The 17148-nt window shown below is 37.0% G+C and overlaps 1 protein-coding gene across 4 annotated transcripts in view; it reads left to right on the plus strand.

Annotated features, from left to right (window-relative positions):
- CORO2B (coronin 2B) overlaps positions 1–17148 on the plus strand; it is a 1242233-nt gene that overhangs the window by 842586 nt on the left and 382499 nt on the right. For all 4 annotated transcript variants that reach the window (XM_044077673.1, XM_044077669.1, XM_044077671.1 and 1 more), the window contains exon 4: positions 9800–9916. In XM_044077673.1, coding sequence (XP_043933608.1) covers positions 9800–9916 — 117 coding nt within the window. The remainder of the gene's footprint in view (positions 1–9799; positions 9917–17148) is intronic.

The raw sequence follows: 17148 nt of genomic DNA on the forward strand, positions 1-17148 counted from the left end.
CACAGATGTTATGTAACCCCTCATAAAATGGAACTTATGTTTAAGAAAAATATTGGCTGCTGGAGATGTGATTTATCAATAAAAGCAGACTGGCAACATATGTTCTACGAATGCCATTTGATTAAACCATACTGGGATAAAATAAATTATTTTCTGCAAATGGTATTCAGTGATAAATTCCAGATTTCCAAATCTATTATTTTGTCTAATGCACCTGTACCTGACTGTGTACCAAGAACAAAATACGTAATCTTATGGACTCTCCTGGCTATTGCAAGGAGGAACATTACATCAAACTGGAAATCCAAAGCTTCTCCAACTTTTAAGCAATTCATGAATATGGTGTCAGCAGTATCGCAATTGGAAATTAACACTATTAAAGGAAGAACTGAAAGAACTACATCATTATACGTAGCATGGCAAAAAGTAACTGAAATACTGGAGAATAATGACTGCAGCAGATTATAATCAGGAAACAATTGTATAGAAAGTCAATTATATGTCAACAATAGACACCCTTGTAAATACTTTATTTTGGTTTTAATGTTTGATATCTGCTTAGAGGTTTTAGCCTACCTTTTTAAATAATTTGTAAATACTTAATTGTCATAAATAACCTGCATTCATGTTTTCTTGTTTTTGGAAATGAATAAAAATTAAAAAAAAAAAAAAAAAGAATATACTCTATACTCCTCAGTACAGACAATTTTTTTCTGGCACCTTAGCCCTGCATTAAGTGGTCATCTTCCTAACTTCCTGACATGGGGTTATATAAAACCAGTAAACAAATATCTTTATATGAAAAGTGTACCAATCTGTAACCTGAATATTGATTTCATAGTTGCCTTCTGTTTTCAGTAAGCTGGTGTTATTAACATATCACCCCCATTAGATGATGCCTTGTACATGTTTTATGGCACATTTCTAGACATTCTATAAATAGTAGTCTCCATCAAATTAATAGGGTTTAGTGCCCAACAAATTCTTATATCACACCTGACATAAGACAGTTGATAGTAGAAAAAGACTGACTCAGAATATTAAAAAATGGTTATTAAAGCACTAAGAAATAAAACTACAGAATGTATTAGACAAATTGGACAAGGAGCCTTGCACAATAAAAAATACCACCCCTGCTTACTATGAAATAATGTTAAAATTGCAAGGATCAAATCCTATACCCCTCATCTCTGCTTAATTCACTTAACAGAATTGTTGTCAGCCCCTTCTGGACTCACTTTATTCACTGAATGACACCTTCACTTATTCCTCCTATCAGATTATCCCAATGTAATCTCCTTTACTTTCTGTCCTATCAGGCAAAAAAAAAAAGCTTTGAAACTTCTACAATGGCATCCTTCCTTGATTATTTATAGACTCTTTCTTCAAATCAGCAGCTAACAGAGCATCCTTAACTTACACAAATGTGATCAACAGAAGCCAAAAATAAGGCATAGTTCTTATAAAATACCCTATAACTATAGGCTTGTCTTTAATGTCCACTAGACAAACTCAGGGAAAAAAATCATGCAACCATAACCACAGTCCTATATGGAAGATGATCAATGCAGCTTACTTAACAAAATGGCTTCATGAAAAATGATGGCATAAATACATCTTTATTTGGCATCACCCACTTCAAGCTGAATAAATCTTAAATAGTTGTTTGATTGTGCATTCACTTCTCCAAGGCATTTGATATGAGTTGAGATTTACAGATGGTTAGTGCAGTGATCAGTGTAAAACCCAGCTGGTAGCAGCCATGAACAGAGTATAGACAATTCTAAGACACCATTTGCACGAAATGCCTGAAAATTAGCAGTTAGTAACATGTACATGTGAATAATTATGCAAATGAGAACCACATAATATGCAAATATAGGAGAATAATGTGGTGGAGTGATTCAGAGATTTATAAAATGGCGACACTGTGGCCCCCATGCTCACCTAGACTGAACTACATGATTTACAGAGCAGGGGGCAGGAACTACATTATGAATAATATGCAACAGTTCTGCAACAGCATGTACTGGAGCTGCCATCAGAGCAACGTTGGATGTCACAGCCATCCATGTCAATGGAAGTGGTACAGGCAGTGTCTTTGAGACGTACATATCATCTTACGTGTAGACCAGCAGACAAATCGACTGCTTTAGAGTTGACAGTGATACACCATGGCACCTCAACAAACTATGTCAGCCACTAATGAACACAAGGGATGTGTGTGGTATTCCCATTCCTGTATACACAGAGTTATGAACATTATTTACTATCAGCATCAGGGCATCTACCAATGACCTAAAGATGGCATGTTAGCTATACTGCAGGCCTCTGCCTTCTGAATACTTAATTCTTTAATATCATGATTTAACATGTGGAGGAGCATATGTAGTTCTCACAGATAGCATTGGTGAGAACTAACACCACGCATGCATTCTGTAGGATTGATTGTTTATTGGGCTGTTAGTTAGGTAGGTGGACTGGTCCCAGGACCATTTTCAACCATGAACTGAATGCTGTTGCACAAGTAGAAATAACATTTTAAAAAATGAATCATATGTATGCGTAACATTTTATAAAAAGGAATAAGTGGGTTCAACCAAGTAGTCATACCACTGACAAATATTCTATATTTCAGCAAGCAGCATTTTAGACCAATGAATATTTAACAGTGTATCATAAATTTTTCTGATTAGACCATTTAAACGTTTTACAAAGCATACTATATACAGTGCTTGTTTATCTCTTTTAAGATTCACATTCAGACTAAATTGCATACCAAAACTAGTAACTATCACAACCATAGTATTGTCGATTATATGAGATACATATCATTCTGCAATTTCACACCGATCCAATCATAATCCTTATGTTACCACTCCCTCCCTTTCATTTGTGCTTTTCCCACTTTGGCATACCAATTCCTTCATCTCATTCCAAACACCTCTAGACAAGTCTGGGTTTATATCAGACCCATAAAATTTTAGATCCATCATCAGCCTGACCAGTATTCTATATAAAATCATCGAGATTCATAAAAGAGTTTAGCAGGTGGCCTACTTCTGTCAGATATGGAACAGTAATATTTTTGTTAATGGAAGAACTTCCTTTTTGAATTTTTTCATATTCTTTGAATAAGTAACAGCAACCCTAAATGAATGACTGACAGTACTTGTGCGTATAGCTAACCTTGATGTTGTAAAGGCAATTTAACACTATAATTGGTAGATGAATAGTGTAAAATATTTGTTTATTTACTGATTGATGTATTTATGTATTTATTTACATTTGTTTACTGTTAAAGTATAGATGGGAATTAAATCATCTTTCCAGTGATAGCCCGGGGTGAAAAGCCCCATGATTACATATGCAAAGTTGCTATGACAATGGGCAAAACATCTATTAAAACAAAATCATTTATAAGGTTATAACAGAGACATATCCAGAGGTTAACCATGAGTTAATTATACCATGCAATATACATACATTAAAGTTAATGTTTTATAAAAAATACTCAAAGACAGTTTTGCAGGTAGCACTTTAATACGCATATATTAATGTGAATCCTTTATACATAAGTAGCACAAAGTTTTAGTGGTTACACTGTAGAATACACATACTTCAAAGATTTTTTTTATACAAAGACAGTGTTGTAGATAGTTGCTCAGGTACTGAGGGGTTAATGATGATTGGGTGCCCAGGTTGGCCTGATACAGGTGTAAAAGAATGTAAAGAGAGTGAGATACTGTTGTGTACAGTACTAGAAAGGAGAGCTTTAGGGATAGAGAAGAAGATTCGTGTAAGACGACAGAGATGAGGTTCTGTGAGTGATTAATTAGTGAAGAATGTATAGCGGAAGACAAGCAGACAGAAACATGTGGTGGCCAGAGAGATCTATGTTTGAGATGAGAAAGTGATGAGCACCCTGAGAAGGTCAGTGATATATTAGGAAAGCATTATGATGCTAGTTAGTTTATAAGATGTGAGTCTGCAGAACAGATGTGGTGTGGTTGGTGGTAGAAGTGTGCTGCTGTGTGGGGAAAAGGTGGAAAGAGATGGTGGAATCAGGTGGTTCAGGGCACTGATATCTCCATATGTCAAGAAGGAAGCATTTTGCTTCTTATTTGAAGGTTTTAGAGGCATTTATTTACCAGAGGTAGGTTGGGAGGGGATTCCACTTTCTTGCCACATGGAAATTCATAAACAATTCAGTAGGAAAAATATTGGCTAAGCAACTGGGCAAAACATGTGATACCTGTCTGCTCCAAAAGTAGTTATCAGAAGTAATCCACAGAGCTTACTGGGGCCACTTCTTGTTGGACTGTTTTTCTCATACGTAAACATGAAAAATGGGCAACCAAATATACTGATAATTGCAAATTGGGTAATATAATTACTTCAGCAAAACATGCTGGAGTACTTCACACTGGTCTACAAAAATACAAACCTATGCAGTTATAATGACCTCCCATTATATCTATAATGATAGTATTAAAGACCTGACAAAAGGACATAAATTATGATTACTAGATAAATGATCAAATCATAAAGACTGACACTGTCATCAAAGATCCAGGGACAATGGCAGACTGTAATTTGTATATACCAAAGTTAGGAAAGCATATTCTGTAGTCCAACTATTTCTAAAAAGCATGCCTAGTAACTCAAGGGAGATCACTGTACCACTTTATACATCACTTATCCAAACTATTATGGAATATCAAACAGGGCAGCTAAAATCCTCACTGAAGTTGCAGAATGCTTATTCAAGCCAAAAAAATCGATCCAGGAGTAGTCCAAATGCAAAACACAGCTTTATTAAATCCACAAAAAACAGATAAGCTCTTTCGTCCCAGAACACTAGAACTTCATCAGATACAGTAAAATTGTAAAGTCCCCCTTATAAAGATATGTGGAAGGCAACATAATCATGAAATGAAAGAAGACACATCCCCTTAAAGACATAACATTAAAATGCAGTAAAACAATTGTGTGTAATAAATATGCTATATAAAATAGTTTGTTCACTATTAAAACAGAGTATAAATATGTAAAATGTATAAATTACAGTATTAAAAAGTATTTTATCAAAAAATAACTTTTAAAATATATAACACTATGTAATTTATCTGTCTAATGCTTTGAGCTTTAAAAAGGAGCTGATTGAAATATTTTCATTTAATCATTTTGCTACTTCAGTGAGGATTTTAGCTGCCCTGTTTTGCATTTGGACTACTCCTGGATCGATTTTTTGGCTTGAATATGCATTCTGCAACTTCAGTGGGGATTTTAGCTGCCCTGTTTGGCTTTTTGTATTTTGAGCTAGTTTTTCTTTGTATTTTTTTTTTATTATGGAATATAGTATTGTGTTTTGTCACCTTTGAACAAGCCATCTAAAAAAAATAAAAAAGTAAAAAAAAAAACTGCACATTCTGTACTAGAAAAAAATCATAGGATTGGAAAAGGTGAAATGTTCAGAAAGGCTTCGGGGATTGATCTTTACAGGTAACTGTCAAGGGCATCTGCCTGGTCTGTAAGGCAAAATTTGATCCAATTAAATGTGAAAGTGTATGTATGGAAAACAATTCCATAACAGTGAACACAATAGTAGTGGACCTAATACTTAAAAATCAATAATACAGAAAAAATGACAGATACATTCATTACACAACCGTTTCCAAAGGTATTATAAAATAAGCTTCCACTTGCCCTCAAGTCAGCAATTCATTTGTCTCTAAATCATGTTAATATATATATATATATATATATATATATATATATATATATATATATATATATATTGGAAATAGAAAATGCCAACATGGGGTTATGGCAGTCAGGATTCCTGAAGGTTGTAAGCTTGTCAGTTGAACTTATGGACATATTTCTGCCCATTTCAAGTAGCTGTGTTTACAATGGGACACATTACTGTTTGAGAATCTGCAATTATATGACTAGTAGAAACTCTACCAAAATACGGTCATTCTTTTTTCCTTGTTATTCCATGTCCAGAATATCTTACAACCTACCTTAAGATCCTCATCTTGTTGCAAATGCATTATGTGTAGGTAAGCACACAAATACAGCATACCTGAATGCTGATGCTCATGTCCATTAATACTGGCATGCTTTCAAACTCATATACACACACAGATGTGCACACGCGCACACACACACACACACACACACACACACACACACACACACACACACACACACACGCACACACACACACGCACGCACACACACATGCACACACATACACACACACACACACACACACACACACACACACACACACACACACACACACACACACACACACACACACACACACACACACACACACACACACACACACACTTACCTCTAACATCTTCTCACCAGAAAATGAACTACCCACATGCAGACTACACTAGCACAGATGTGCATTCATGCAAAAGGACACTCGCTTTATCTACACATATGCACACCAAATAGGGTGAGTGAAGGATTATTCCACAAAACACAATGCACTCATATATTTTATGTGTGTGTGTGTGTGTGTGTGTGTGTGTGTGTGTGTGTGTGTGTGTGTGTGTGTGTGTGTGTGTGTGCGCGTATAGCTATAGATATAGTTATGTGTACATGTATGTACACATTTATGCACATTACTGTATTTTCCATGCCTTTAAATTTTTCATACACATGGCTTAGGAGTGATTCTCAATGCTCACACCAGGGTGATCCCCTTCCATCATTATGAATACTCCCCACTGGTGTTGAAGCTCTTTGCTTCTGATTACCTTTCTGTTTGTCTGTGCCTCAGCACTTTATTTAGACCAACCTAAGCTTCTGAAGTTTCTGTATGGAAATACTGTCAGATTTTCTTCTCAACAAGACTAGCAATTTATTTTATCAATTTCCAGTTATATGTAAGACTACTTGTCCATTCTATCATTCATAGGTTCATAGGTAGTTTACTCAGCATGCAGTTCAGGAGATTTTTAAGGAGTTTAGCCTAGATTCCCAATTGCCCCAAAGCAATGTCTGGTTAAGTCAACGTCAGACAGTAGGCCAATGAAGGTGGAAAGACAACCTTGACCTGTCATGGACAGCTGTGGGTTCATTTGCCAAGGTGACTTGAAACTACTTATTCATCAAGCTATTACTCTGAACATGATTCACTTGCCATGGTCTTTCTGCCAAGATGGTATGGTTCTGATCCTTACATGAGAAACCCAGCAAGACTTGTCTACTGCTCTATTGCAGGATTGCTTTATAGTTTGGCCTTTATTCCTTTTTCAGGAGGCATTGGCCTGTATTCTCCTAAAGTCAGATGTCACTCATGTGCAACACGTCCTGGTTCCTTTTCTTGGGATATCTGACTTCTTCTCTTCCGAAATGTCTCCCAACAGATACAAAGTTCTAGATGGGGGAGGGGGCTCCACACATACCCATACTTAAGTCTGATATATACTTTCTATTCTTTGGAAGTTCCACCAGGGAATGCAGACTGGTGGTACCAACTTATTTCCTTGCTGACCTCTGTTGGGGAGGGGTCACATGGCATTGCGATTCTAGTAATGCTCTCCCATTCTGTTCCTCTTCTGCAGACACAGCAGTCATATTCAGTGTTTATAGCATCTGATCCTTGCATACCATTCAAAAGTACCTTTATGTTTTGGAAACATAATTTAGGTTATACCTGGTTGGTGCCTTCCATTCCACCCTAAATCCAGTCTACCAGAGGGGCTCATTTTTAGGGCTTAGGGTGTAGGAGAAGCATCAATCCTTCTTCCCCACTGTCTATATGTGGCCACCGTCTTCAGATAATTTACTCAGATTACCCTTTGAGGATGATCTCCAACAGTGGAATCTTTACTTTCTGACTAGGCCTTGTTTTGATTATAGTGTTTCAGTGCCTTGTAGTCTTTCTGGTACATTCAGGGAGCATGACATACCTTTAACCGTTTTTTTTTTTTTTTTTTTTTTTGATTGACGGTGTTTTTTTGGATGTGTCCAATATATAACCTGCCTTCATCCTAGCCAGTCAATGGCATAACTCCTGACTGATTTTTTTGGGGAGGAAATATCTGCCTGCCATCATCTGCTACACAGATTCTAATACACAGATTTTCTACTTGTCCACCTTTATAGATAGCACCAGTCACTTTCCTTCCTTCAGAACAATGTACCCCACTTGCCTCTGGCTTTTCTCATTACTCCAAATGAAACTTTTACTCTTTCTCCTTCTGTGCATCATTTGAAAGAAAGGGAGTATTTTCATTTTAGCAGTTGACCATTTGGACTTCTAGAATTTACAGTTATGTCGCAAAGGCTAAGTTATCTCAGGTGGTCTACACCCTTCCTTACTATCCTCTACCATTTTACTCCCTTTTTCTTTCCTATCGTCTTAGATTAAAACAATCATCCCTAGGCTGGTTCTGTGTGAGGCTGTTTGTTCATGTGTTGCCTGATGCCGTGTAGTTAATCCACTATTATCTTAACAGATTCATCTGTATTGTTGAAATTTTCTTTCTATGGCTTTAAACTATTACATTGTATTTGGGCCCAGGCTGACTTCTATGCTGTCTTGCTGCTGGATTGCTTTTAGCTTAATGCCTCTACCGAGACTTCCAAAGTATTCTTTGTTATTGTCTCTGTACTAGTACCTTACCTTGCATCAAGTTCCTGTCTAAATCTGTTCCTGTCATGCTGCTGGAGGGTCTATTGACTATGCTTTATGCCCGTTTCTCAACAACTGACTACCACTTTCTTTGTTATTGAGATCTTCTGTTGCTGTTTTGTACCTTGCCTCACATTATGCTTAGCCTTCATGTGGCCTGACAGCAAACTGGTTTTAGGTTGTCCATCACTATCACATCTGTTTCCAGAATGAAGGCTTTTCCTTCAATATGCCCTGTCTTCATTCAGGGATATTATATATAGTCCTGATAATCAGAATACTCTCACTCTGTGGATGGTAGTATAATGTGAAATGGAGCTTTATCTTTGGGCTCCAAATCTACTAACACTCTCCTGTCATATTTTTGAGTAAATATAAGTATTAAGCATCCTTTTTCTAGTGACAAATTTGTTGTTCAGATGTCTCCAGGTCAGGTCGTTCTCGGAGATATTAACTTTGGAGAATACCTTTGCAATGATCCACCCAACAAGTTATGCTGAAGACTCTGCCCTAAATTTAGAGTGATACATACCAGTATTATTGTATGTGAAAGTTATGTACTTACCATAGTGACAGATGTGCTGGACTAAATACAGTTTCCTCTATGACCCTCTCTCCTTCCAACTGCCATTTTTGGTCTGGGTTTGGATGTTGCTCCAAACAAGTCTTGTCTCCATCCTTGGTTTCCTCTTTTCTTGTGCTCTCCACCTTCTGCAGGCTAACAGAGATCTGAAGAGGGGTTCTTTCACCTTATACAAAATAGTGGGAAAAGAAGAGGAGTTATCTGCCCTAAGAAAATGTTGAGATGCAGAGTTACCTAAGCCTTGCTGGCCACGAGTCCAAGAGGAAGATAGGCATGGTCCCAACATATCTATCACTATGGTAAGTATACAACTTATATTTATTTATAGAAACCATGTTTTAAACCAAAATTCTTCTCACATTTAAAATCTACTCTGCCCTGGTTGCTACCTCCTTTTGACATCGTCATAAGGTGTATGTTCAAAGCCCTCAAGACTTTTCATGTCTAGTTTTAATGAAGAAAAAAGAATTATGAATTAACTGATTAATGAATTAGTTAAGTAAACCTGTGCTTCACTATAATGCTGCATCTTTTCTGTTTAAACCCAGACAGGTCGTATCGAACCCCACTACCCAAAGGTCTGTGGTCACCAAGGCAATGTACTAGATATCAAATGGAATCCATTTGTTGATAACATTATAGCCTCGTGTTCAGAAGATACTTCGGTAAGTAGAACTGTTTTCAATTTTTAAGTGAAAAAAATATGGTATTGCCCGTTATTTGACTCTTCTTTATTTCCATATTATCAACAAAAACACACAAAGGGCTGGATGAAAATGAATAATTAGTCGTGGATTTTTTTATTATTTCTAACTTAATCATACTTCACAGATTTTAGTTAGCTGAACCTTCCTTTCTCTGCCTTCTTTCTTCTGTAGAGAATATATATTCTGAGCATAACTACTTTATTTATTTAAATTTGTGTCTGACTTTAATAGGAAGTCCTAATGTTCCTACTCATTTGACTCTGATTTGTATCCCATCTCCTGGCATGATTTGCTAACAGTCATATACCATTGTCTTGCTTCTTATGATTCCTAATTATGAGAACCCTACCCGCAACTATTGTTTTTTTGTTTTGTTTTGTTTTGTTTTATTTAACTGCATATGTTTGATCTGCTAACCCCACTAAGTCAATGTCATCCTGTTTTCAGGGTCTCAACAGATAATAATAGAAGCAGTACTGCAGTACAAAAGGCTGATGCAGAAGCACATTTTCAAGCATTTAAGTGAGCTACATTACAAAATGTTAACAAATAATAAGGAACCATGTAAATACACAATGTAGGTGCAGTGTAACCATTCAGTATGAGCCATAGCACATATCTATACAGAACAGATACATTTTAGTAATGTGTAACAGAAACTAGAAAATGACAGAATCCAAACAAATTAATTAGGCTTAAATTCCAGTCTTAGCAGAATGATTTTTCCAAAGGTGAGTCCAATTCCATGGTAGCATGCATATAAAGGTATAGCAGAAGTGTTACTTCTTTATGAATCACATAACCAAAAAGCTGACTACTATTGAATCACTTTTCCCCTGGCTGCATAAAGTTTCAGCAACGTTAGTAATGCCTATACTACCATTACTGACAATCACAGTGGACTCAGGTAGTTGTTTCAAATTTTTTTAAATGAGAGTTACCATTACTTGGAAAAAAACACCAAGCAACTATGCTGAAAGCCGAAGGAAGAGTGAATGCATAAGGCAATTTTCTTACTTTCTGTCACTCGCTATTAAAGCGATCATGATGGTTATCAGTGAGACAGTTTATGTGTCTGACAGCAACAAGTTGTTTAAAAATGTTACTATGGACATCAGGAAAATAGGGTTTAGTTTTTATTTATTTTTGTATTTATTTATCTTTTGTTCACTGGGTTAGTTAAAACAAAGATATTCATATCAACTATTATTTCCAAAAGTTGTTCCATTGTTGAATCTGTTTTCACTGCGAGCTGAATACAGTCAGATGAATAACAAAAGGCATCCCTACGACAAGTGACAGAGCACTTTTCTGGATGAATTTTGTTGTTTCTAGCAGTAAGGTGAAGGATAATAATGTATTCACTCTAGTAGACCTCTGAAACATATACACATTTTCACAGAAGTGAATTTAGCAAGCGTAAGGAAGATTTTACTGTGGCTATACAAGTGAAATAAAGCATTCCATGAAATATATTTTTGTCAATAGTAATTTGATTTTCATAAGGTATATGCATTGCATTTAAGTTCTATTGTGCTTATGAGTTTTATTAATAAATGAAAAAATAGGTGATAAGGTGGCATATGTATACTTGTGCAAACACAGGACAATACAGGAATGTTACCACAATGCTCATAAAGAACCATAACACTGTTGAGTCTCCCTTTTATGGATAATTTTGTATACACATTTATTTTATAGGCCTTTGATTAAACATATGTGGGTCATATACATTTTTTAAAAAACATACTGTGTATCTGAGCAACTTTATTACAGAATCACAGGAAAGTGAGTATTTGTGGAGGTAAAATAGCTACTGCAGTCTTCGTAGCTATGTAAATGTTTTATCAGTGTAAAATCAACTGCTGTGATATCCTAATATTTTGCATTTTTATCTAGCTTAGCAGGGTAGAGTGTGTCTGAGTGAAAAAAGTTGACATACATTACTGTGCTCATTACTTACTTTATCATAGCCCGATTCATGATATATACACAGTGAATAATGTGGCTATAGTGGGTGGGTACTGAGACAGCGTACATATAAAAGTGACAACCCCTGCTGTCATTTAATCACAGCTAAATGCATTGATCTAGTCTGGCAGTGTTACTGTTTGTTTGCATGAGGCAAACTGAAATATATTATTATTATTAATAATACTATGTCATCACAATCAGATATATGAGTTTTACACAGTCAATTAAACAGCTGTAATTGGTTTGTGTGGTGGATGTCTGTGGATGAAAATGATTGGTACATGCTGTTATCATGATGAACAGTAAATCAGCTATAACTGATGACTACAGAGGTAGACTGTGGATAATAGTGACTGATTCCTACTATTGTTTGATCACAGTTAAACTGTCATTGATCTGGCTCAGCTGGGCTTCTTTGTGTTTGTGTTAAACAAGCTGAATGCATTACTGTAGCCATTAATCACTATCAGATGTTTTAGCTATACACAGTCAATAATGTAGCTAAAGCTGGTGGATATGGATGCAGCCAGTGGATGAATGTGGGCAGGCCCTCCTGTCATTTTATCACAGTCATTGATTGTGTTAGAGGTTGGTAAGATATGTGTGAATAACCTATTATCTTGGCTTTTGCTCATAAAGATGGTTTGCCCTATCAGAATAGCATGTTTAACTGTGACAAACTGTGAGAGCAAACAGCCAAAACTAATGTTTGTTTACTTTGCAAATGTAAAGACATAAGTCATGGCCTGACTTTCCAAGTCTTACATTATTATAATTTCACAGCATTCTCACTAAAATGTCTTCAAATTCATTTTACAACAAATACGCATGTTTTGTTTTTTCCTAAGTTTACACTTACTATACAAAATCATAACGGTACTGGCACAGTCTGAAATTCTGTACTATAACATTATAACTAGCTTCTACTGGGAGGAGGGTGTATTATATAACTTATCATCACTTTGCAAGTGAAATCACAGCTAGGAATAAATGGGCACCAACATGTCCCTGTATCAAAACTAAAATTCATATACATTTTATACACAATTCTCTAGGGAAAGGATATTTTGTGTTACTGTTGGTGTGTGTGTGTGTGTGTGTGTGTGTGTGTGTGTGTGTGTGTGTGTGTGTGTGTGTGTGTGTGTGTGTGTGTGTGTGTGTGTGTGAGCTCAAATCCTAGGGCACTTGCTAATAGTTTACACCTCTCATTTTCATAGCTAGTGAAGGTATTTTATCTTCTGTGAGCATGAATATCAATTCTGTCAACTTCTAATCCCATCTGTGGATCTGTGGAATCTTTACAGTATTTTCACCTGTAGCAAACTTATAGAACCTCATAATTTGAGTAAGGGAAGCATGGGTCAATGTCTATGTACACTGACAGTGTCTACTCCCCTTTTGCCTAATTTAGGTAAATAGGCTTCTAGGAGGAATGCAAGATATTAGTTTGAATGGACATAACCTGTCCTTACTTTTATGTTTAATTTTTCAGAAAAGACTGCCCTGTAGGCCATATCCAAAGCATACCGGACACCAGTTCTAGTATCTCTAGAGATCAAGTCATATCTGTACTCTCCATGGTCAAAAACACGTCCTCAGTGGGACCAAATAACATCCCAGGTTGCTTACTAAGCAATCTAAAACAGGACCTAGCTGACCCACTTTCCGTTCTCTTTAACCATAGCCTTACAACTGGCTTTGTACCAGCAAAATGGGGGAGCTATCAACTGACCCTGGAAACTATAGACCCTTAGTCTAACCAGCCTCATCTGCAAGGCCATGGAAAGGATCATCATAGACCTTATTGACAAAGACATACGTGACCTTCAAACTCTAGACCCAACCCAGTTTGGCTTTGTTAAGGGTACATCACGCTTATTGAGCTTGGTAGACTTCTTCGAGAAAGTCACCAAAGCCTTTGATGAAGGTAAGATACTGCCTATCTGGACCTAGCCAAAGCCTTTAACACAATACCCCACTCAGAAGTCATTAAAAAGTCTCCCAGCTAGGTATTAACCCTTACATCACTAGATAGGTAGCTAATTGGCTCACCAACAGAACACATACTGTCAAAGTTGGTGACTCCACCTCTATCAGTAAACCTGTCTCCAGTGGTGTACTGCAAGGATCTGTACTGGCCCTTTACTATTTGTAATCTATTTCTCAGAAGTGATTGTAAACTAGGTGCAATCACTGAGTCCCCCATTGATGCTAACATATTACAGGAGGGGCTAACACAAACAAATAAGTGTTGCCAAAGTCACGGTCTAAAACAAAACGTAAAAAAGTGCACTATTATCCCATTTAGCAAAGCAGAATTCCCTACTAATTACAATATTGACAGCACCGCTCTAAGTTTAGATCCAGTGGTGCAAGACCTGGGAACACAGGTCGACAACAATCTAAACTTTGACCACCAGGTTTCCAGGGTGGTAAGGAAAGCCTTCTACATTGCGCATTGCATAAGTAAAGGCATTGCATCCAGGTCTATGGATGTTATAACCACACTTTACTCAACCCTAATCAGACCATTAATAGAGTACAGTGCTCCCTTCTGCATGTATCTCACCAGACACCTGCAGCAACTGGAGAGACCACAGAGATTTCTCACTAAGAAGATACAGGACCACCAAACCATGACCTTCATGTATAGACTGAAAGCCTTGTCACTGTACTCTATAGCATATAGGCTACTGAGAGATGGCTTGTGCCTGGCCTACAGGGCAGTCTCTGACCCTGACCTGATGGAAATGCTGCACATCCACAAATCAAATGGTACTAGAGCTACTACCTTTAGGGACATCAACCATGTCTGTGACATTAACAGAACATTCTGGAGAGACAGGTATGTCTCCCAGAGATTGCTGCTGTTCTGGAATAAACTTCCAATTCATGTGAAGCAGAAGTTCTCAATGACCCTATTAAAGCGCAGCCTGGACAAATGGATGGGTGACCACAAATTCACTCCAGGGGTGGCACCATGTCCCTCGTGGACAGGGGTAGTCAGTGTTGCTCTGTAAAGTAAGTACATCTATCTAACCAAGGACAATTGGAGCAACCTGGGATTAACATGGCTAGTCTTATAAAGGCTCTAGGGCTGCTAGCCTAGTTACTTCCTATGAACCTATGGACCTATTTCCTTGATAGTTTTCCCTATGTAAAAGTCTGTAATGTGGTGATAAGTGCTCAAGTAAATATCTGAGTATATATGATAATAATTAACTACCAAACAAATATCCATTCTTTGAAAGCAAAAGAATACTACCTATATTTCTTTGTTTCATTAAGACAGTTCTTGCATGCTAAAATTACTAGAAAGCACAATTTCATTTGAATTATTTTTGTCCTGGGAAGCATTCCATTCCCCAACACCTGCTGTAGATTTGGGGAGTTTCTATATGCTCAAACTTTGTAATTACATGATTCTCTGGTAGCTGTAGGAATACTTGTCATGGTCTAGGCCAGCTGGAATTTAAAAAGCAGACTAATAAAGTTTATTTTAGTTTAATGGCTTGTCAGGTATACTTTAAATAAATGTCAGTTTCAAGTGAATAGGATTTTACTGGTGCTCATGTTGAGTCTGCTTTCATTATAAAGGCTTTTTGTTTTGTTTAGCAAATGGCCCTCAATATTTTTGCTATAACCTTTTGAAACAAAAATACATCTTAATTAAATGCAGATCTCTGTGATCACTATAAACACGCAAAACAAACTAGTTTAGACATTGGGAAATTTGAACATCATTTTTGGTAATTGGGGAGACATGTTTAAGTAAAGGGATCCTCTTATGGTTTAGTTGGCCTGGTGCATTGCTATGCCAAGGGTGTCATTTAATCATAATTTTCTCCCTGACAGTACTACAACTGTACCTCCAGGATGGGTGAGTACAGATTCACTGCTTAAGTCCTACCCCCCAGTCAACCCTTCCATCACCTGAACTGCCATTCAAACCTGGCTCATAGTCAGGGCTTCATCTCTCTGCACCACAGAGCCATTTTGTAATTGCCATAGTAACTGTTTGTTTTTAAATACCATGCTCCACAACAAGAGTCTTTGCATGGGTTTCCTCGGCATTCTGGATAATGTCTCAGGGGCTCCAGTTGACTTCGTATCACGGCTGAAAATAGTACATTTGCCACCATAACGCTGACTTCCATCTGGGATTGTAGTACGTAAGACTGTTCATCTGACACTCTTGGGTGTTGCATAAACCCGTTCTGATGTAATGTAATGTAAGTCAGGAGTTTGACAGTGGTCATTCATTTTTTGGGGAGATGGCTTGTGTCATCGTTTACAGTTAGGGTAAGGCCCCAGCCATCCATCCTTTTGGTAGTATGCCACTGGTCAAATATCATCTTACTAGTATGGCTTGCAGGTAGCCAGACACCTCACTTTCAATCTGTGCATCTTCTCCATGTATCATCTCCCACAACAACTACATATATTGGAGTTATTGGTCTTGAGACATTTTTTCTGTCTGCCACTTGCTAGTTCTGTAGTTATGTCTTAGCCCATGCTGGTCATAAAACTTCAGGGTGATTTGTCATTCACATTCACTAACTTCTTGTCGCCTGACATTTAATTTTATTAAGGCGATGCAGGTTCTCATTTTAGGAGCAATTTACATGTATTGTATTTTGATATTCAAAAGTAAAATTAGCTGTTTTATCTTGTAACAGCAAATGATCAGGAACCATGGCCTTAATGTCATTCTTAAATATTTCCATACATTTTGAAACTTCAGTAATCCGATAGGGACCCATGTATAGATAGATAGAAAGATAGATAGATAGATAGATAGATAGATAGAAAGATAGATAGATAGATAGATAGATAGATAGATAGATAGATAGATAGATAGATAGATAGATATTTTATTCATTTATTTTAACATTTGTTTATGGAAAGGCTGTTGGCCCAGATGACATACCAGTGGAAGCATGGAGGTGCTTAGGAGAAATGGCAGTGGAATTTTTAACCAGATTGTTTAATGAAATTTTGGAAAGTCAGAGGATGCCTGAGGAGTGGAGAAAAAGTGTTTTGGTACCCATCTTTAAGAATAAGGGTGATGTGCAGAGCTGCAGTAACTACAGAGGGATAAAATTGATCAGTCACAGCTTGAAGTTATGGGAAAGAGTAGTGGAAGCTAGGTTAAGAAGGGAGGTGATGATTAGTGATCAGCAGTATGGTTTCATGCCAGGAAAGAGCACTATAGA

The sequence above is a fragment of the Protopterus annectens genome, chromosome 7.part0, assembly GCF_019279795.1.
Source record: "Protopterus annectens isolate FY-2018-M chromosome 7.part0, PAN1.0, whole genome shotgun sequence".
Lineage (NCBI taxonomy): Eukaryota > Metazoa > Chordata > Ceratodontiformes > Protopteridae > Protopterus > Protopterus annectens.